General features: G+C 36.5%; 1 protein-coding gene across 2 annotated transcripts in view; it reads right to left on the bottom strand.

Annotated features, from left to right (window-relative positions):
* CADPS2 (calcium dependent secretion activator 2) overlaps positions 1-23,411 on the bottom strand; it is a 284,523-nt gene that overhangs the window by 159,240 nt on the left and 101,872 nt on the right. For both annotated transcript variants that reach the window (XM_054514815.1, XM_054514814.1), the window contains exons 4-6: positions 9,594-9,674; positions 7,792-8,028; positions 3,515-3,636 (exon numbers count right to left, since the gene is read on the bottom strand). In XM_054514815.1, coding sequence (XP_054370790.1) covers positions 3,515-3,636; positions 7,792-8,028; positions 9,594-9,674 — 440 coding nt within the window. The remainder of the gene's footprint in view (positions 1-3,514; positions 3,637-7,791; positions 8,029-9,593; positions 9,675-23,411) is intronic.

Raw genomic sequence — 23,411 nt, 5'->3', positions numbered from 1 at the left:
AGAGATTTTCAGCAGGGCTAAAAGGCAGGAAACAGTTGGAAGGAATGAAGAAATATTTCACAGGCAGTTATAAAAATTTTATTGGGTTTGCATGTGAAGCTGTGTAACTGATCTGTTTGCAAAGCTGTCCAAGACATAAGCTCAGTAAAACTACATCATTATATAGCATTTGCATTTTAGAATGACCATTAGTTACTCAGCAAGATGCATATAAGCAGTACTTCATTTAGGTTGCTAAAGAAGAAAATAAAGAACTTAAACATAAACTTACAAAGTTATTATTCAAAGAGAAAGAAAGCATGAGATAAATGCATTAAAAAACAGAAAATATTTGCTACTGATGAAAACTGAAAGCCCCTTCCAGGGACTTTAATTAGGCATCTTCCCATTAAGAATGAACACTGTTTCTAGTTTTTTTATTACTCTTAAAATGGCACTCAGGGATTTAGAGGAATACTTATATACATGTACAAAAATACTTGAGAAAATATTCAGCATTTGGAATAGCGGATACATTGTGAATTAAGTGTGCACTTGACTTGTGTTTCCATTAATCTCTCCTCTAAGATCACACTGGCTTGCAGTGGCATTTTAAACATTCATCTGAGTATCTTATTTTCTCCTTTTCACTGTAAAAGCTTTTGAATTGTGAGTAGTAGCATTGCACTGCATATAGAGATATTTCAAAGATGAAAAAAATAGGCATAAATATTTCTTTATACTGGTTTTTTTTTTCTTTCCCTAAGTGTAGCTACCAGTTCAAAATGACTGACTACAGAAAAATATCTCCTGCCAGCACAGCAGTCCCCACAGCAGGCTGGTGGTCATCATTCACTTTTCATCACTGTCTCATTCTATGCTTGGTATGAGAGTTTTGGTACACTTTTCTAGCTGCACATCCTACTTAAAATCTGAAGTTATGATCTCCTCCAGCCTCACTGATACTTTTCCATCATATCAGAAAGACAGTACCAAAAATTATACCAATAAAAGCCAGCTCCAGCAGCAGGCAGAGCAGGCAGGCAGTAGCCTCAGGCACCTGACAGCTGTTTTTTCTGTATCAGGAAAGAGAAGGTCTGGCTGTGCTTGCCCACCAGTGCTCCTCCACCAGTGTAATTTCTGATTAAACTCTGCTAAGCCCTCTTGGTTGCCTCCACCACCAATCAATAAAAGCAATATTGCTACTGCAAAAAAACCTGATTTGGCTCTAACAGAAAAACTAAACTATGGAAGAAAGCATGTCCCTTTACATAGGCAGCTTCCTCCATCTTCTTAATGTTTGCTCGTAATTTGCTAATTTCATGCTTGTCTAATTTAATATCCTCCCCCATTGCCTCAAACGAGGTCTCTATCTGTGCTCAAAAGCTAAGTCTCTAAATACTCATAATCATACTGCATGCCAATGTCTCCTAATCACTCTTGCCAGAAATGGAAAAGAGCACAACTCAGAGCAGCACAAGAACTAGACACTTTTCAGAGCTCTATAATCCTTGCCCCTTTAATTACACTGTTTTACAGGTTAGTAGGTCAACAGCACCACTAACTCCCATTTCTGCGCTTCCAAACTACAGTTCAGGGCATTTCTCAAAAATTCATCTTCTAAAAATGCATAATTTTTTGCAAACAAATCCATATGACTTTGGTTTGTAAGATATCACTTAGATAGGATAGCCCATAATCTGTCTTTCTCCCATATTCAATCAACTCATGCCTTTTGAGCCTGAAGTTCATTAAATCAGTTTAAAAGCTTGGAGCAGGTCCTAACATTACACCTTTTTCTAGAAACACTTCAGTTGTTCTTGTATTGACTCCATCTTTTCTGGAACTTCCTTTTTGCTAAGTTCCCACTTTTACAAATAGGAGAATCAACTAACCTCTTGCTAATTTCTACTTGATGAATCTATACACTTCTGTTTGATTTTACAACCTTTACCTTAACCTGCAGTATGAAGTAAGTAAGGCATAAACTGATTGTGAGCCATCCCTATCATGTTCTGTTCACCATCTCTGGAAATAGCTAGAGAAAACAAAACCCTTAACATCCTCAAACTGTTTTCTGAAAGGAAGATAAACATGTCCAAAATTCCAACACTTGTGTATTCTAGGTGATTTAAAGACTCATACCAATGACATCAGAGGTTAACCAAGCGTTTAAAACAGACCTGAACGAGTTCAAGGGTGAGGAAAAAGAGCAATACACCATGAAAAGAAACAAGAACCTTGGCTGTGCCAGCAGGCAAAGGTTGGAGCCACGTGCTGCAGGGAACCATATGAGAGCAACTGTAAGACATAGGACAGTTTGGAGATGTGCCCTCCATAAAAAACCCTAGTGGGTCTCATGGGACCCTGAACCACCAAAAACACTCCAAAAGGTCAAAAAATTAGCAGATGATGTTGAATACCCACTTACGACCTTGCTTCAATGTGTACATCTGTGTGTCTTTTTTATTATCGCTCCTTTTAGAAGGTCCTCACAGTACTTGGAAATGATAAGAATAAGCATTCCAATACCCTGGAGAAGGAACGCAGCCAGGGACTGTGACAAATGAATTTTACATCTTGTCCCACATACTTAGTGTTCTGAAAAGCTGTTTGAATATGCTGCTGGCTTATTTGCCAAGGAAAGTTGCCACAGCTAGAATAAAGTCCACCAAATTAGATCTCCTTCTACTCCCAACTGTCTCTGTAGAAGAGACAGATAAAATTGTGCTTCTAATTTTGTCAAAAAAAAAAATCTGTCTTTGTGGTCCGAATGGAATAGAAACTATCATCCCAATTCTGTAGAAGATGTTTTATCAGATACTGTAACAACTGCAATTTTTAAATTGTCTTTCACACGGCACACTATGGTGCCAGTAAAACCCCAACATACTGTCTGGAAAGTTATTCACAAAAGATTCCAAATGACATTTTAACAGAGTGAAAAGTGTCTGAAGACAGTGTGTAGGTCAAACAAATCAACCAATTTAATTTCTTACTCCCTGCTACACTAACTGGTTCAACTATAGATGGCATGATGTTATCCCCCTCCAAGTCAGTTTGCTGACTGGCTCCATCAAAAATTAATTGAAAGAACTGGATCCTATAATTTAAAATGAAATAGGCTCAGCAGGTGAGCAAGCTTTGTCAAGATTGATTACTGAGTATTGATTTCCCTCCAATTGTACAAGTTACACTCCACAAGGCCACCTGCACATTAACCTAGAATACATAAAATCACCTCAGGCTAACATCTATCAAGAGGTTTGAATTTTTGGAGGATGTAGACTCTAGTTCTTTTCCTCACCTGTACATTCAATGGCTTTCATTTGGACGGCATCCACATTTTGAACTTACTTCACCCTAGATAAGTATTATTTGTATTTTAACTTCTCAGAAAGAATTCAAGATAACTACTCAGGAAAAAAATCCCACAACCTAGCACTAAGCTAGTTGTAAAAATTGTAAAGAAAACCAGACAAGTTCCCCCATGACAGAAAAGAGATACTGATGCAGCAACAGTAGAGTGGCTTACTGTGGCCTGGAAGCTTCTGCTTGGTCTGTCTGAAGCTTTTCTCCCCCTTCCACTTCCATGGTACAGTAGACAATCCGATTGGGAGCAACTGACTTTAAACCTTGTACTTCCATTATAACAATCTGAGGAAAAGAGAGCAAATAGTTTATCCTTCAGAAAAAAACTACACAGCATAATTATTGCAGTACTAAGGTCTGTGAAGATTAAAAAAAAAAAAATCCCCAAAATCCCAAAGTCCACTCACTCAAATCTTAAGACAGAGGAGAGTTTTGATTTTTTCTTCTTTTTCCACTTTCAACAACATCTAAAAGAAATTGAAATTTTTGGTCTGTTTCTACTTGGGCAGTGACCAAAAACTCACTCCAATCATTATTTAAATGCCAATAGCACAATTTGAGACTCATGTCTGAACATAATTCTAAATTTTTGTACATAAGAAACTGTATCTATTAATCAGTCTGATGGTAAACTAAGTACACTGATCATATCTGGACAGGTAAGTTATGGTGCTGTGTCTCTGAAGGTTGCAACCCTTGAACCTCAGAAGGGATTTGGTGTTGTGCTGAGCAAGAGGCAGGTCAGAGCACTGGCATCAGCTCCTGTAAGATTTTCCCCACTATGCACATCCTTTCCTGCTCTCAGTGCAGTACTTGCAGTCAGGTTCAGTATGCATATGGAGAAGAGGGAGAAGAGAAACAGAAAAAGCCATCACTACCAGCTGTGCCCTGAAAGTTTTCCTCAGCAGGGAAATTTTCAGCTTGGCAGATACCGTAGATTTTCACCTCCTCTAGACTACTCTACACTAGCTCAGAAAAGCCAAATGCAGCTCTACTTTAAATGCGCTCTGCCTTTTATAAATCTTGTCACAGTGTGAAATTATTGGAATTTTTGCATTTCAGATGTTTCTAATTCAGAAGATTTGAAAACACAGTCAGGTTCCCCTGGTTTCTTTGGAAAAGCTGCTTTTCTTGACAGTTCCCTTTGAGCCCATGAAAAGAAACTTGGAAAAATGTATTCTATCAACAGAAACTGCCCTCAACTGAACCTTACATGTAAACCAACATTTGTTTAATTTGTTTTAAAGGTGCCAGAAGTAATGACTACTTTTGGTCTCATTATAGGCAACAGGTCAGCAAGCAACTACTAAAATATGTTGCTACTAAAGTTCTTTGCACGTGTGCCATTTTGTTCCAATTCCAGTAAATTAAACCAGACTTTACCCCCAGCCCCCAGCTATAAAATCCTTTTTTCTTTAAATATCCCAGAATGTTAGTAATAGGTACATGTCTTGCAAAATTGCCAGGTTGTAAATATTACAGTGAGACAACAGTCATTGATCATTTAGACCATTTTCATGTTACCTATAAATAATCAATACTGCCTATTATGGTTCATAAACAATAACAGCAATCCAGGGAGGATGATCAAGTCATCCCTCTTTTCCATTTGTTGCTCAGGAATTCAAGCAGTTAGCACTCAAGATCCTTCTAGGTAATACTGCCTATGTGGTCCTTCCACATAGCAAATATATGTCCTTGCTGAATACTGACTTCATGTTTACTCATTTTTATGTTGATACTTCTTTTCCTGAGTTTCCAACTTAACTACACAGAACACTTTTCTTTGGTAACAATTCTGGATTCCAGCACTGGAAAAAAGTTGCATTTCATTCCTTCCAAAGGAAATGGTCACTAGTGGATGTATTAGGTCATTAGCTGATAAACAACTTCCTAAATGCTTGTCTACTTTTGAAACTGTCTAACAGCTGAAGAATATAAATAAGTCTTCTCCTACTACTATGGATTTTTAATTTTTTTTTCTAAATTTCTACAAACAGGATATTTAAGGAAATATTCAAATTGTAAAAACAGTGGCTGTTGCATGCAGTGAGGCTCAGGAATGTCTCTGACCTTAGTCAGTAAGGTCTACTCCCACTAGAACACTGTTAATATTACAAACACTCCCACTAGAACACTGTTAATTTTACTAACACTCCCAATAGAACACTGTTAATATTACTAAGAAGTTCTACTATTTATAATAACAATGCACAGTGACAGCAAGAACCCTGCCCACTTTACCCAGCATCTAGAAATTTTGGGGTTCTTCCACTCTGTCCTACAGGATGTAGATTTCCTATTCATTCATGTGCTAGTTCAGCAGCCCTCAATGGGGATTCTGCTCATTACCCTACAACTGAGTCCCCACACAAGGTATGACAGAGATACGTTTATGTGTTATTCAAAAGATGTGAAATTGTGTACACTTGAGCTCACATTTTCAAAGAAGGAAGTACCCTGTCTTCTAGGAAATGCAATCAGCACTTCTTATTTGGGCATTTGTACAGAAAAAGATCACATCTTTCATATTTCAGTCTTCATTAATATCAATTCAACTGTTTCCTTCTGCCCTTATACCGTCTGAGATTTTGCTTCTCAAGAGCAAAAAATGCACACACTGTTTGGCAAGAGAGTCAACTTATGTGGTTACTATCATGTCTAAAATGAAAATCTGCCCTACTAAAAACAATCTCATGTGGAGTAATACTTTAATTCTTTGCCTTGCATGGGATGAACTGTGGATTAGTTATCTTGCAGCAAATCTCTTCATTGCTAATGGGGAAAAAGGAAAAAAAACTTAGTTCACCAGACCTAATAGTCTACATATCTGGTGGAAGAGCAGAGGGGCTATAAACAAAGCAAAGCTGCTATAAATTTACCAGAAATTATATCTCCTGTCATTTTTCATTTCATGATTGTTTCAAACTTTTACCGTGCTTTTCCCCTAAATACCACATCATTTCTCTCCAGAGGCACAGAGAAGGCTTTTCTTCTTCTTACATCTATCACCAAGCACGCTTTCTTGAAGACCAGAAATATTATGGCCAAACTTTTTATGGTACTTTTTAGATTATTCAGAACTACTCTTGTAATGCTATTTATGGACCATTCCAGGCTTGGTATTCCCCTTGAGGCAGACATGGCACATGTGATGGAGGCACACAGGATTTAGCACAGGAATTATAAATACTTCATCTTCTCATATCCTTCAACACTAAAGACTGCACTCCAGTTTTACATGCTTGATGAACTAAAACTTTTTGGCATATAGAATGATGGATCTTACTATTCTCTGAAAGCTGATTGTTGGGCTTTTACATTATTAGTTAGCAGCATTAAAATTGCATATATTGGGATAAGTTATTTCTCTTTTATACAAATAATTGAAACTTCATTGTCCATATTTGATGATTTTATTCTGTATCTTTAATGACAACATGGGAAAAAATTATCTGACTTTTCAATACATGAAAAACCAGATGCTCGTTTCACTTGAGAAAATAAATATTTAATAGATAAATGATTTTTATTTCTTTTGAACTCTTTAACAATTGAAATATTTATTGTGTAACATTACCTGCTGTCTTAAACAAACTACAGGCACTTCAAGTGCATAACACAAGTATAGCACCTTCTGACCAACAAATACACAATGCACACTGTGGTAATGTTTTGATTCTACTAATATTGAAAGCAAAATATCATTTCTTGGTATGCACATTTGCAGAATTGGACCTGAGTTATGAGGCCAGGCTGAAGGGGGCTTTAATCCATCACATCTAGAGGAAGGTGACCATGGCAGAGGCATTGGAACTAGATGATCTTTAAGGTCCCTCCCAACCCAAACCATTCTATGATTCTATTCTGTCATCAGAATTGTTTAATAACCAAATGTATTTGTGGCTTCCTCTTGAAGAAGATGAAATCCATACAGATTAGGACTGCATCCCTACAGGCCATACTTCCTGCATAATCTCAGAAAAAACATTTTCTTGAGAAAAATGCCGAAATTTATAAAAAACTGCTATGATTACCAGTAAAGAAAAATCACTGTGTTTTATCTAAACACTTCTAGAGAGAAAACTCTATTCATTTATAAAATTCCAGGAAGGCATTCCTGATAATAACAGTGTTTCATTTTAACATTTAAAATTATACTTAGCTATTTAATAAACTGGAATTCATTTAAAGTTACATTTGTGTGGGAGATTCAACTTCCCACACTACTGTGTGGGCCCAAATGCAACTACCACTGCAAGGGGAAAATCCATCATCCAGCTGTATTCTAAATCCTAATTACCAAAGATACAGAGCATAATTAACTTCTTTAACATAACATTCTAAAATTACCAAGAAAGGACTAATAAAAAAAGAGTATCAAGACAGATATTCTAGCAATTTAAAGCATCAACAAGTTTCTGAGAAATTTGAGATTACCTCTAATGTGAAGGAGAGAACCACATCAGACTTTGATAGCTGAACTTCATTCTCATCTCCTATGTCCAAGAATGCAGAATTCTGTGATCGCTTTAATTTCTGCAGTTTGAATTCTGGCCCACCTTTAGACACTGGCAGACTTTCCAAATTTGCCATCAGCAAATTCACTGAAGACCGCAGCTCTTCTATGTACATGTTCTCCATTTCCCTTGTTACAAATTTTGGGAATTTTCTTTCCTTGGAAAATAAATTTTAAAAGTTAGGGTGAAAAAAAAATTCCCACATTATAGATCATATTAATTTACCAACTTGCTTTCAGTTAAGAGACAATAAATAAGAATATAAGTCATAATTTCAGTGTCTATCTATTTTTATGTCTTCAAAATAGTAATGGAAAGGTGAATCCTGTCCCATAAATACAGTACAGGTAATTTTCAAAAGAAGAAATAAAGTAAAAATGGACCCTTGCACATCTCCCTGAATCATTTAACCATAAATCCAAGCTGAAGAACCACACATTAGGTATTTCCACTTACAGGTGTTTTAAGCATAGTAATTAATAAAATGCCTTTAATGTTACCTCCAAAATTTTATAAACTGACATTTATAAAAGGACCTGTACACTAGTAGTTTTTTTACTTCATCTATTTCCCATGCTACCAATAATAAGTCAATCACATTCATGCTTCTAATATAAAGCTAATAAACTACAACCATGACAAGAAATTCCTATAATTGTTTACTTTATTTTTAATAATGGGTCATTCATTTTGACAGTAACATTTACTTACAATGCACTGGTTTATTTTAAATAATAATCTCTCTCTTAAACATTAGAGATAACTTAATAATATTTTTTTTTCCTCTGTAGAAGTTAGACAATAGTATTTAAATATTGTGTTTATAACAATAAACACAAAGAAAAAACATACGTACACATGTAGTGAACTCATACAGAGCCAATTTTATGCACAGTTTTTTCAAAATATTGAATACTGGATGCTTAGGAGAGTGTAATTCAAGATTAAACAAAAAACGCAAATTATTCTAAAATATATGTTTTACATATAAATGAAAAACAAACACCAATCCCAATATATGCCAAAGACAGGCATCTTGCTCCTAAACTGGACAACTTCTATTGTTATGTGTTATAAGGCGCAACATAAATTTCTTTATATTAAAATCTTTACAGTTGATTTTGTTTCAATAACAAAGACCAAGCAAGTAGACTGTGACCAAAAAGTCCTGCAGCATCTCGTGTGGACTGGCTCACCACACCATGACAGAGCCAGTAAATGACTTATTAAAAAACCCTAAAAATAAAAACAAGAAATTCACAGTTAGAGACTAAAAACACAGGCCAAGGCTCAGGGTTGTCTAGCAAAAAACCCCAAACCCTTAGTGGTGTTTTTCAAATTATACTATATCCTGTGAGGATCTTTCAGATAATAATATGCCCACGGAAGACAAATAAAACAGACTGTTATTGTGTTCTTAAAAGATCTATCCTCTTGCTAAGATGCTTTTCCCATCCAAAGTAAAAAAATGAGGAAAATTGGACTTGCTGTTGAAGGAAATGTTGGATTACACAGGATATGCCTTTCCAAAACCAGGTTTTGCTTTCTCCCTAGCCCAGTTGTCAGACATTCTTCAGAGCAGAAAGAAATGCATCTGCCAGACTGTTTTCAAACAATCTTCTGCTTAATTTTAGAATAAGAAACAGGAAACACACTTTATGGATCATCCCACTCAATCTCATCTGGAGATATGTTTTTCGGTACAGGAAAGCAATCACTTACCCTTGCCATTTGTTCTGCCAGTTGCAGTCGTCCATCTAGTTCACGTCTTATCTGGGCTGCTTGCTCATCTCCATTATCCAACTTGGAAAGAGAACAAAAATAAATCCAACTGTGAGAAACACACTGTATTTTAAATTTATAGCAAGCCATGTAGCTAAAAAACAAGAGAAATTCATTTTCATCTTAAAATCAGTGGAACACTAAGCAAATACACAGCTTTGAGGCTCACCGAGATGAAAGAAATATAATGGCCACCATATAGTCAGAGCAGTCAGGGTTTCTGAAGGGTAACCAGTGCTCCCTTGCATTTTTAATACTCAGACTATACAGAAGAGGTGTTATTTCTTTATAAAAATAGCAGCTAAAATAATTTCTCCATGAATCAGAAAACTGGAATGACAGATTGGCTTAGAAAATGTTTGCAAGGAAATTTACCCTTTGGTGCCATGAGCTCCTGTATAGGCATATACTGGTGTATGGAATAAAACTGTGTGACTATGCTTCCTAACAATGGTATTATTTCACTCACAAAGCTCCTTTCTCTCAGTATTGCCCAACTGCTCACACCAAGGCATATCCAATTTGTGAACTTCCAATATTTTCATACCTACAGAATAGTCAGGACTAAATGTCTGACTTCTACCAGGGAGGCAAAGGGGAAGGACACATCTCTTCACCTCAACAGAACAGCTGGGTCTCACCAGGAATGAGGCTGCCTAACTCATTTTTCACCTGTTTACTTTTCAAGGGCAGTGGAGGGGAGGCGAAGTGGGGCTCCAGCTCAATGCATGGACCTGCACAGCTGATTAAGAGGAAAAAAGAGTGACACATCTTGCCATCTCACCTGAATAACTGCCAAACAAGGACAAAGATAGAGTTGCTACAGAGGGCTCTCTCTGTCCCTGGGGCTAAACACAGACATGTGACATCTGGGAACAACCCTAGTGCACTTAGTGTATAGCTAAGGTTTAAGGATACCTGAATTGCTCTTGACTAAAAGAAAACTCAAAAGCATTAGTGATGCAAATTGGCATAAACTGGTTCTTTAATTGAATCAGATCTCCAGCTAATAAACATACAGTTAGTTTGGCAAATTATTTATTACATTGAACTAAGGTTTTTCAGTGTTTTTCTCACTAAGACTGCTACTCTGAGTGTATCATGCCAATTTGTAACACCACCTCCTTTACAATGTTCCTCAGTTAAATCCAACGCTTCTTAAACCAAAGCATTCATGAAAATTAGGATTCCAAATAAAAAATTTAAAAAATAAAATAACAATTAAAAATGCACTATCTAGTGCTTACAGGTCAATGAGCTTAATTCAAATGACCATATTTAGAAACAGGATGAAAAGTGTTTTCCTGCTAGTACAGAAGTGATAAGGGAACATGGAATCTGTCACCTGTGCAATCTGTCATCTTACAAAATCCTTGCAGAAACTCAGCCAGGCTACAAGAAAGAAAGAGAACAAAAGCTGATGGCATCCCCAAAAAAGGCTCAAGTTTATACCAGAGAGTAGAAGAGGGATCATGTCCCAGACTGAAAGAGTTCTCCCACTTAGCCTGTCAATAAATCTCCTCCTAACTTGACTGTGAGCATAAACAGCAAAACTGTTCTTCATGAAAGAAAATGTATTAAGTTTTCAGAATACAATTATGGTATTCTAAAAAATTTCCAAGTTTGTATTCTTTAATTTCTCAAAAGAAGAGACTTATTGAACCTGTCACTGAGGATATTTCTATTTTCCTTTTTATTATAACCACATAATTTTGTAATTATTTTTGTTTTCTTACTATGAAAGCCTGTCCAATAAGAAAAATTATTTTATTTTTCTTTTTTGGCTAAGAAAAGGTCAAAATAATTTTAATAATATATATCATGGCAGACAATTGCTTGAAAATATCTGCTTGAAAGTAATTTCAATGACTGAATTTTGATTTTTGCAAAAAGAAGAGTGTAGGAGAATGGAACAAAGCTAAAACCTCTTCCTGTGCCAATATACAACTTAAATGACTGCCTCCATTATTAATTCATTTGAAGTAGTAAGAGATTTCACTTCAAGACTGATATTTAGCTATTTTTCCATTTAAAAAAATGATCATTCAAGTTAATGAATATGTAAGCTAATCTTGAAAATCTTAGCTTTTTTTTTCCTTAACTCTGCATTGCTTTTCATCATCTCTTTGCACTTCAGTACTTAAAAATGTGATTTCCCTACTTACTTATTTTAAAACTTCGGTCTTCTTCCCAAAATACTTATAAATTCTATTGAGTTTGCTGTTTGTATGTAATGATGTTTTGTAAAGTATGGAAAGAAGCTGAAGAGGTGAAAAGCAAAGAAGGTTGCTTTACTTGCAGGAAAGAGCCAAGGTAATAATGACTGGCAGGTCATTCACATCTGTCCCAGTAAGAAGTAAAGCTGCTGATATTATTATTTTAGTAGTATGCAAAATGAAGTGATAATCAGAAAAACAGTAACCTTGATATCTCATTCCATGCAAGGTCATTTTACCTGTTTTTATTCTAAATTCAAAAAGCTACATGAAAAAACAACTTTACAAGCAATGCACTGCATTATGAATGTGTACTCAATCATAATTTATTTATCTACTGAATGTGAAGTGAAAATGGCAGTAAGATTGAGAAAATTCTGCAAATGTAAGAATTTGGAATTTCTGAGTTGTGTCCACTTTTTTACATGGGGAAACACCTGATAGGACCCATAACATGAGTGGGAGAAGTGACAACCATTAACATCAAGTGTATCCTTTTCCTTAATTCCGTATTTGAGAATCAGATCCATACCCAAGACATCTGTGGATACCAAGCTATGACAACCATTGGAGTAATTTTCAAACTGTTAAATAAAAACTATAAAAGCATGACACTGCATAGAAATTAATATAAATGCAACTGTGCAGAACAGCTACTCAGATTCTTCTCAGTACTGCAATTGAAATTTGGTTAAAAGAAACCACTGATCTGAATAGATTTATAATAGAGGCTTTGTAAAATGGTTTGGTTTGTTGTTTTTTTTTTAAGAACAATTCACATTTACATGAGCATCACACATAATGCTTCCCACTCTTAAATATAAAGTCATGTTATTTAAAAATTGCAGCATTAGAGATTATTGAAAAAGAGGGTATACAGAAATCTCATTTAAGAAAAAACTTTTCAGCTTGCTGCAACAGTAATTGTACCATACCCTAGCTATTCACTGATTTCATCAACACTAGAGATGCTTCCCATGTCACTTAAACCTCACATAACCAGTTTGTATTTTAGCAGCAGGGGACCTCAGACTACAGAACACTCTACAGACACCAGAGACCAATTTTCAGTAGATCAGACACATTAGAAGTCCTGACCAAACAAAACAATGTTTCCCCTAAATGCCACATTGGGCGTCGAAAACTTGTAAAACCGAGGCAAAGATACTGACTCCCCTTTTGAGGGCTAGTTAATTCAGCTGGAACACTCCCAACTGAGCAAAAGCTTGAGTAAGATAGGTTTTCTTTCTCCAAAGATGAATGTGATTTTTAAAGCTTCATCAGAAAAATCTGTACTTATGAGTGACTACACTTGGGTGCATAAAAAGTTACTTTGAAAAAAAAGACAGATCATCATCTTTTTTTTTTCCCCCAGTGGTGTTACATTAAAACAGCTTTCTAAAATAAACTTACCGCCATCAGACATCAAGCTATTAATTAAAAAATATTTTTATTCTTCAATGCTTGAAGTTGCCTTTATTTTTTCTCACTCTGGAAATGACAATCATCTTTGGAGATAGAGTGGGAGCATCCTCAAAATGGAAGTTGCCCAACAATTCTTATTAAGAGGATTTTATTTGCTTATGTAAGTGTCCACTTTTGAAAGACAGACTGAAGTCTTCTACTCCAAATTTCTGCTTTAAGAATTTCAGCCAAAACACTCCCTTGCTTCTGAAGAGACCAGGCTAGACAACAGACAATACACTGCTTTATCCACTATTAGAAAAGTGGTGACCATCTTGTCAAAGAGTTCAAGCAGTACCTTCCTTTGAAGTAAGGCTCTGACATTTAGCAGGATCCCAACTGTGAAAATCAGCTCAATTCTGATCACATTACAGACCTTTGAAAAATCACTTTTGCAGTAGTCAAGCTCCAAACAGCCACTACCAGAGGCTAAATCAAACTGCATTCAGACACATCTTCAAGTGGTGCTGCCCTCTGTCTTGAATCTGCACAAAGTCAATGCTCCTCAGTTTGTCTGGTCATTTAAGTAAGACTGTAAACTTATCAGAGTTAAAAATCACTATTCAGAAACATCATGCTATCTTACTTGACAAATTGTTGCTTAATTTGTATGCCTGAACAGCACAGAACAGAAATACATCTGTTATAAAGACATGAATAAATGAATGCTTCTATATTTTAACAGGTTGGAAAAAGGCAGCATACTTTGTGATTCCTATTCAAATATTTTTTCCTCTTTTAAAATTACTTACAAGGCTGTAATGTAGCAGTGTATTTTGGTCCAAAAGAAAAAAAAAAGTACACTAGAAAAAAAAATCTGGTTAATGTACAACTTAAGCTAAAAAAGGTACTAATGCTGCCAGGAGGTGCTGTGCTAGAGCCCCCAGCACACACCTACACTACACACAAAGTCAGATACCCTGTGCCCAAGAAACGAGATCATAGATGATCTCTTGTTCATGGATGAATACAAAACTGCTGCAAGTTACTGTTCTTTGCCTTCACAATGCTCAAACCAATAGTTCCTCCACGTGACTATTTTATTATTGCTGTGTTAGCTTCCCTGCAGCTTTCTAATTCACAGTAACATCAACATGAAACTACATATATTTGCCCATAGTATTAAAAATTTCTCTACATTTAATGACTAAAATTATGCTACATAGATCCAAGTACTTGCTCTTCTTTCTGCAACATGAAATCCAAAGTATTTTTTCATTCTGTGTGACAATAATGCTTGTTTTTCCTTTACAGCTACCATTTGTCACAATAACCAAGTCTGAGCCTGCTGAGCTGAAAGGTTGTTTGCAGATGCCCCTCTGAGGTAACCTGCAAGGTCCATCCCTGACTACTGCCAGACAGCCAAGGTAAAAACTTTCAACATAAACCAAATGGAATAAAGGACTTGGATCTAAATTGTTGAGATAATAAAATAATGAAAAGAAATGGTTTTCTGGAAGCAACTAATGGCATCCAGGATCCAGGCTGGAAGAGGACAGGGGAGTCCTAGCACTCAACTTTGGGCGCCAATCAAGAAAGCAGCAGGCAGGTAATGGGTGCAGTAGATGCAGATGCTGGCAGTTTTCAGATCACTGTCCTTGCTACTCTTATCTCTGACTCTAAAAAAAAGGAGTTTTGCTCCAGACAGACCTGGTGCCTCTCAGGCCTGGAGGATTTGTTCCCATGCTTATCTTTACACAGGCAGAGTTGCTTGATAGGAGCAGACTGGGAAAAGAATAAAGGTGTCTGCAGTGCTAAGGAGCCACTGTGCACTGAACACAGACAGCCTGCAGAGATTCCCAAAGTTTCCCAAGTTTGTGAACCAAGATTAGTAACTAAATATGGGAAAGTAGAAGAATCAACAAATTTCAATTCAGGCTAAAACAGATGAGCCATACCCAGTTCATGACTGAAATCACTTTTGGACATGAATTCAACAGGACTTAACTTCTGAAGGATAAGACTGTGATGGAAGTAAATTGCTTCCACATCATACCAGAGGTAAAAACCAGATTTAAAGGGCAGGATGTGTGGAACTTTCTTAAGCTGCTGCTGGACCTTTTGATAAACCTCCTGCCTCCTGTTTCACAGCAAGAAAGACACAGCTGTAAAAGAAAAGAAAATGTCATCACTCCTTTATTTCAATGGAGGCTGTGCCATTTGGCTTTAGTTTTATATTCTCTTCCTTGTCCACAGATTACACAGAGGATTAACTAAGATTCATAAAAGAGATCAATAAAATGATATTTTAAAATTCTCATATTCTCTGCATGCTGTAAAATCCCTATCATGAATCATGCAAATGCCTATGCTGACAGATGACCCAGACTGTGGTAGTGAAATCCTTTGGATTTCTCACAGAACTCTGCAACCACAAATTTTAAAAACTCATTTTCTATATCTTGCTCTTCCCAACTCAGTCCTTTCCCCAGTCAACATACACAAATCCCTCAAAAATCACTAGTTTTGGCAAATATATGGAGAATTTTGTTTTAGAATATGTGCAACAAAAAATCTAGTGAAACATAAGGGAAAGGGTGTCAAGAGAGAGAAAATCTGAATAGTCAAAATAAAGAGGAAGAAAAGGCATCTACTTTTGAAATTATTTCTCTTGTAAAATGCAGTAGACATTTTCAAAAAGGCATCTACTTTTGAAATTATTTCTCTTGTAAAATGCAGTAGACATTTTCAAAAAATTTTATGACCAAACTGAGCTACCACAGAAATAATTTTTGCTTTCAATATGTGTGCAGTAAGTAGACTTACAAAAGCTGCACAGGTCCAAAAGCCATATTAGGTGTTCAAAAAACTTCTCCCAATGCACCATCAGGCCTCTCAGGCTTTTTGTATTGATTTTGCTCTAGCAGAGTACAAGATTGCCTCTCAGACAACTGGCCAAGCTGATCACCTAGTTTTCTGGTAACACAGTGCCCACAAAAAGCTCAAACATCTGCTAAAATTAGTCTTAGTCAAAAGTCTTACTGACTGCTAATTTTTTTAACAGTGTTTTGGGGGGGAAGGACGGTAAGCAGCAGTTTTATAATAATATAAATAATGAAATTAGCATATCACTCTCTGTAGTGTGGCAAAATTGTTAAAAACAAGTAATAATGGAGGTAAAGAGCAACACAAATCACCAGTTGAATACCCTACACTGACTTCAGCTGAATAAAAAAAATAAAATCCAATCAAATCAATGTTTTCAAAAACTGTGCTGTGTCTGAGCATCTTCAATGTGTACATATGCACAATGTGTATAGGACCTCACTAAAAATTTTTTTACAATTTTTGTACTACCTAAAAAGCTCTAAAAAATCATGTACCATGTCAGATAGTGAGATATTTTGTTCTCTGAAATATTTTTATAAAGTCCTGAACCTGTTTATTTGATTCCAATATTGATTTGTAAGATACCACTTATACTAATTGCCTGTACTCATTAATTAAACTTACTGTATACTGATTTATAAAATATGGTTATCATAAAGATATTAAAACCAACTCAGAATCAAGAGTCATTATTATATTAATGAATTAAATGAATTAAAAAATAATTCAAAGTATAAAATTTTAAAATACAGACTTTTTTTAATCAACTAGTGGATGGACCCTTAGGAAATTCCCAAAATAATCAAAGCTGAGAATTTAATATGGCCTGTCCTTACATTCAAGTTTGGAAAATAAAGTATATGCAGTTTTGAGTTTTTAGCACTGGTTAAAATGTCTCTCATTATTCATTTTATTTAGGGACTTCCAATACCAAAATCCCAAGTAAAACCTACAATAAGACTTGAAAATGAACAGGAAAGGAAGTACATACAATATTCAAGCTAGTCACAGTGTACACAACGGGAAGAGCTAACATACATCCACTCCATTCAGCACATGCACAGAGGTCAACCTTTCACTGTACATTGCCATTTCTGTAAATGGTAAGACATTTGAAGAAATAAATATACACCATGTATTAATGAGGAAATCTCTATCAAGAAAGAATTTATTTAATACTGTGATGTGCAGCTGTACAATGCAACTTCAGTCAATGACTGCTTCCCTTTCAATCATCTTTCCTACTTGACTGCTATTAACCTTTCAGAGAAGCTGTAAGTAGTGGAAAACCTTTTATTAACAGTGAACTTGATTAACCTTGCCAGACAACCTTGGCCTTTATTGTATGTCCCAAATGTCATGTGACATTTAATATTCTTCTACTTAATATTACCATTTCTGAGGAAAACTAGGAAATAAATTTGACAGTTCAAAATTTATTCTAGACCAAATGAAAATGTAGCCTTCAATATTTTATTGCATATTTTGATCTACAGAGTTGAACTGATATTTTGTGAACAGGACTCAGAAAAGTAATGCAAATGTCCTTGCACAGTTAAGAATGAGGTTTTTCTATTTGGATTTGAACAGAACCCCAGCACCACTTTTGTTAATGAGAGCTGAAAAGAAACTAGAGATTCCCAACCAGAATTTTCACTAATTTATAGGCATGGTCCTTTCCACAACACAGTCATTTAATTGCTCTGCATTGATTGCCCAAATAAAACATACATTTTATAGGACTGTTGGTGTTCTGATAATCTAAATTCCAAGAGCTGAGATCGGTTTCTTGTCTTGAAAAAATCATGGCAAGAGGTATGTAAACAAATGAAGAGAATTCAATGATGCACATATATCACTGTTTTGTCTAGATATTAGGATAACACCATTTGAAGAAAGTCTGCTAAGACCTCGTATTTACAAAGAAAATCACTATCTCCATACTGTCTGCTACTAGTTTTAACTCTGACTTGATGCAAAGATAAAAGCTCATGCTTTATTTGGTTCACAGAAGCTGTTAATTATGCAATGTGAGCATTCAGTGATAAAGATACTCTGACCTAGATACAGATATTTTAAATATTTATTTATTCACAGCAGTCTGTTTAGGCAACAAGGAGAGAAAAATGAGACAGCATGTACTTAGACATCTAATGGTCTTTAGTTAGAGTGAGAGTGTCTGTAAGTATTACAGACTCTTTACTTAGCCTTGGAATCATTATAGTACTTGGACATTACTACCAGCAGATTCTGAAAGGGGGGAAAAAAGCCCAAATAAAAAACAAATTTGAAAAAGAAAATGACAACATTAAACTCCCCCAGAATTTGGTCCATACAGACCAGAATTGTGGGTGTGAAAGGGACAGCAGAAGAGATTATTTGGGTAAAATGCTGAGGCCTGGCTGCTCTCCAAAGCAAACATCTCTAACGATAGTTGTGGAGCCTGAGGAAATGCGTGGCAAGCTCTAAGGTACACCCAGGCAAAATCCTTTTTATGTCAAATTATGGACCTGCTCTCCAGCAACTTGTCCATACCCTTTTGAACCTCTGCCCTCATCACTCCCCATGACAAAAGGTTTGGGAAGTTCTCCAAAAGTTGTATACTGAAGCACTGCTTCCATTTTCAATCTCCTACAAATTTCCCTTGTGTCCCAGTTTCTGGTGGTGTGGCATTTATTGAGTGAAGGTACACACTCACCTTACCCACTACCTTCATGACTTTGTAAACTTCAACCATACTTCTCCCTGTAAACCTTCTCAGCTGCAGATTGAAGAGTTGCAGCCCTTTCAGTCTCTCTGCAAAATGCTGCTGTTCCATGATTTTCAATGCCACCCTCTAGTCCTCACTGACCTCCCCTATATCCTTCAGAGAGGGAGAAAAAAGCTGCACACAATACTGAATGTAAAGGCATAAGAAGGTTATATACATCAGGAAAATGATGGCACTGTTGTATAAAGAACTAATCATTTCACCACAGGGAAACCAAAGTGTCTTTCTGACTTGTAATTGCCCATGCTCAATGGACATGCACTGGTTTATTTCTCCTCTGGTGCAGCCCCTTAGCTTAGCTACATTAGAGCTACATGAAATCACACCTTGTCACACTGCTGCCCATGCAGTTTTGTGAGATCCTCCTGGAGTTCCCTGCAGCTCAAGCAACATTAGAGTAGACAAAACATTTCACCTCATCTGTAAAGTCAGAGATTTCTCTTATATTGCCTTTTCCAGGCCAAAATATATTGAATAAACATGCAACAATTCTCCTAAACAGAGTGAACCAGATAGAAAAAACGCTTAAAACTCCCTAGGAACCAATCAAAAGGAAAACATAAGAAACCTTTATCCAACACCTCCTTTGAAAACATCATGACTGTACCATAAGAAGACTGCTACTTAGACTTGGATATTTACCACAGAGTTTGTCATTCAGAAAAAAGTGTCATGGGGTGATGAGCAGTCAAACCACTGGGTGTCTAGAGCAGCACTGTTTTTATATAACAAACATAAATATTAAACTGCACAATTAGATGTGATTAGAATCACATTAGGATTCAAATTACTGAATCAGTAAGGGATTACAGAGGAGAAAAAAGATGTCAGCACAGGTCAGAAGGGCCACTGAAAACAATTGAATTTTCTGCCTCTCTTTCTCTTGGCATTTGCAATGCAACAGAGCAGTTGACAAAACCCAGGTTTGCCCTTCTTACTGGTTGAAACGACAATGTTTAGCCACCACTGCTGGACAGGATGAAAACACAAGGAAAGCACTTTATGCTGTGACAGAAGGAAGGATAATACTGACAAGCTCTTACTATTTACAGATTTAGTTTACAATAAATTTACAGATTTATTTACAATAAATACTAAGAATACATCCTTCAGATAAATCCAAGACATGGATGCAAAGCATAATTTTTTAATTTATAGAAATGAAAAAATAAGTCTCTAATATGCCATACTTTACTTTAAAAATTTTTAATCTAACTATATTTTGGTTTTCTCATCTGCTTATTGGAGTTCAGGAACACCTTTAAGACAGACTTTTCACCCTTATCACAGTGCTGTCTTCCACACTGTAAAGGTCATAGTTACTGTTACTATGAAAATGCCTTCCACCCCAACTTTGCCACAAAAATTACAAATATCCACGCACAAAATAGCTTAACTTTTACTTATTTTTTTTCACTCGAGTCTTAGTCTTCTTATTTGTATGAGTGTTCTTCCTACACCTAGGCAGGGCAAAAAGCTTCAAAGCTATTTACAGAGTCTATTGAACCATCTAAATAAAGTACCTTTTAAGTCAGAACTGTAGGGTCCCTAGGTAATCAATGGAGAGATGGAAAAGCCCCCAGAGTTATTTAAAGTGCTTAAGCAGTTATCTGTACGCCTACCATGAATACTGTGGAAGTCCCAGCTGCACTGGTAATCTCTGGTGAGTAAGAGGATCAAAGAAATGGGTGTTTTTATTCTCTCTCTCACCTTCCCCCAGACCCTGCTGAAATAGATACTGGCTGTCACCTTAAATACAACTTAGTTTCAGGTTCTGCCTAGGGAATACCCTCCCACACCCACCCTCCTCAGGAAGTGATGGGCCTTAAATGAGTTATGACTCACGTCCTGATCCTCCTTAGGAAAAGTCTTCCACCCTCCTCCTCTCCCACCACCTGCACAGAGATTACCATATCCAAGACAACGAAAAGATTAGCATGCAAACCTTGTTGGTATATGCATATTTATGTCCTAAAGTGGCTCACAGTGTTTTCTATTTTCCTGAAGTCATCCTTGTTTCATAAGGAAATCCCCTCTCCTTCTGCTTACCCTACTCACTCTCCAAAAATATCATGCAAAATGTTTTCTTGCCTTACTAATCACTGGTAAGAATTTCTTTGGGTTGTTGAAACCAAAGGGAATATATGCAATTAGGGCAATAAATGTTAATGAGAATTGCATTAAGTAAGCAAAAGCACCTTGAATGTCATGTCAGTATTTTTTCTAAATAATTAAATATTGTTGACTTTATTAGACAGACTTCAAGCTGATAACTTTCTGTAAATATGATGTGGAGAAGCTAGATGTTGGCAGAAATGGAATCCAATTTCCCCCTTTCTGTTCCATTCTACAGCATAAGCTGGAGAATGTTCTGTATTTCCACCTATTTCTAGGGGTCAGTGGTGGTGTGATGTATAGATACCTATGCACAAAATAAAAAATACCAAACAGTTGAGTAAGGACTGAAGAATAGATTGAATCCAGAGGTTAATGTATAAGAAGGCAAACTTCAGATTTGTGTTGTACCATGAGAATTTGACTTTGCTATCTATGAAGGTTCTGATCTGTGGAGTGAGGCCCAAAACACACAGTTTAGGGCTCATCAGTCTAAAAATCTAGTTTAAAATCCTTCATGTTAGGTTAGCAGTCCTGTCCACAATCATGTCTTTGCCTTCTTGCCATGTTGGATGACATCTGGGCCATCTTTGTTGTCATCCTCTTAAAGTCATCTTTGATGTCAGGGTCATGTCACCAGTGCTCACACAGATTAAGGGCAGTTGCTGGAAGGCTAAAAGGCCTCAGGAATCTTTGTACCCTCACAGATGCAGGCTATAAGGAAGTATAAAGGTTTGGCCAGCAGATGGGAGCCTTTGTACAGGACAGGGTGAACTCAACTAATAACACTTTGCTTTGTCTTTCTTCTGATCTCACCCCCATGACCTGAAGTGTCCAACATGTACTCTTTCCACAACAGAACTCATTCATCCACTTCTGCAGCCAGGGTCCTGAACCAGTTTTCCAGAACAACTGCAGAGAGACAGGAGAGCTTCTCCTGCTGCTAGAAGATATAAACTTCCAGCTTCTCTTCTCCTGGAAACATGGAGATTACTAACATCATGCATGTGTGAAAACACCGGTTTTCACAGAAAGTCTGCTATCCATCTTCAAGGCAAAGTAGTTACTCCAGTATGTTAAACATGGAATATCATTCAGAAAAGTTTCCCAAGGGAGGCATAGGTGTTTCAGGAAAGATTCTGCTGTCTCCAGCCCCCTAAGAAAAGACACAGTACAGTGAGAAGATCGTGCCAGATTGACTGGAACATGAGTTTACAGAGTTTACAGTGCTCCTAAGAATAAAATAAAGCTTCTTCAGAAATTCTGTGTACCTTGGAGGCTCTCTCAGGCATGGTTCAGTACTATCTTCCCTCATTTACAGGAAATTTAGTGTTCCCACATTAAAAAACCTTAGCACTGCATGACCAGTTAGGAAGACAGCTTATTCCAAGGTGATACCAGGAGTGACTCGTCCCTTACATCATTGCAAGGGATATTTCTCCTGCCATAGCCCCAGAGTGCTTACCATACAACACCTCCTTCTAACATCAGCTAAAAGTTGACATTTCTACTAAATATACAGCCTCAATATTATTACAGAATTTTCCTGTTTGTAGCTAAAATGTCTGGAAGTCAATTTATATATTCATTATCTCAAGAAACAGATTCCTATAAAGAAAAAGTACAGATGAATCCTATTTTTACTCTTTTTTTCTCAATAGGCTGTACACTTTAAGTCTGAGGGTTACTTTTTTTTCATTGTCTACTCATGGTAATGACCAAGGTTATTTTAGTTGGCCTGTGAATTTTTATATAATGCATATAGCACTAAAATTAAGATAATTCACCTAGGTATAGAAGACCTAGAGAGAGAAACAGGCATGTCCTTGTAAACATTTCAGAAGTTGGAAATGATGAACATCTAATTACAAATCAGACAGTTTTGGCACAGACACCAGATTGAATCTGAACAACTATCCTTGAGGCTTGTAATACAAAGTATGGGAATAAATGAAAGGACAAGCAGCACCTCCCTGCGTGATGGTGAGAATCAATCTGCTTTCAAGGTGAGAAGGTATCTAGGATGGACAGCCTGAAAGCTTGGAAACTGAGAGATTAGATCCTAGAGATCAGGACAGCCTCAGCAGAGGAGACAGCTGAAAAGGTGTCCTGAGAGCTCTCTCATTTTTAGGACAGGCACAGCAATACCCTCCTAGAGGACAAAAAAATAAACACATGAATTATTGCTCATTCAAAGAGAGCTGTAGATTTCTCAGCCATTTTACATAAAAAATTACTCTTGCATAGCACAGTCCATCCTGTATTTTGGAGGTGCTATTACATTTCTATTTAAAATATCACAGAATCACAGAATAGGAGGGGTTGGAGGGGACCTCTGGAAAACATCTAGTCCAGCCTCCCTGC

The sequence above is a fragment of the Molothrus ater genome, chromosome 5 (assembly GCF_012460135.2).
Source record: "Molothrus ater isolate BHLD 08-10-18 breed brown headed cowbird chromosome 5, BPBGC_Mater_1.1, whole genome shotgun sequence".
Taxonomy (NCBI): domain Eukaryota; kingdom Metazoa; phylum Chordata; class Aves; order Passeriformes; family Icteridae; genus Molothrus; species Molothrus ater.
This window is presented reverse-complemented; position numbering and strand designations above follow the sequence as displayed.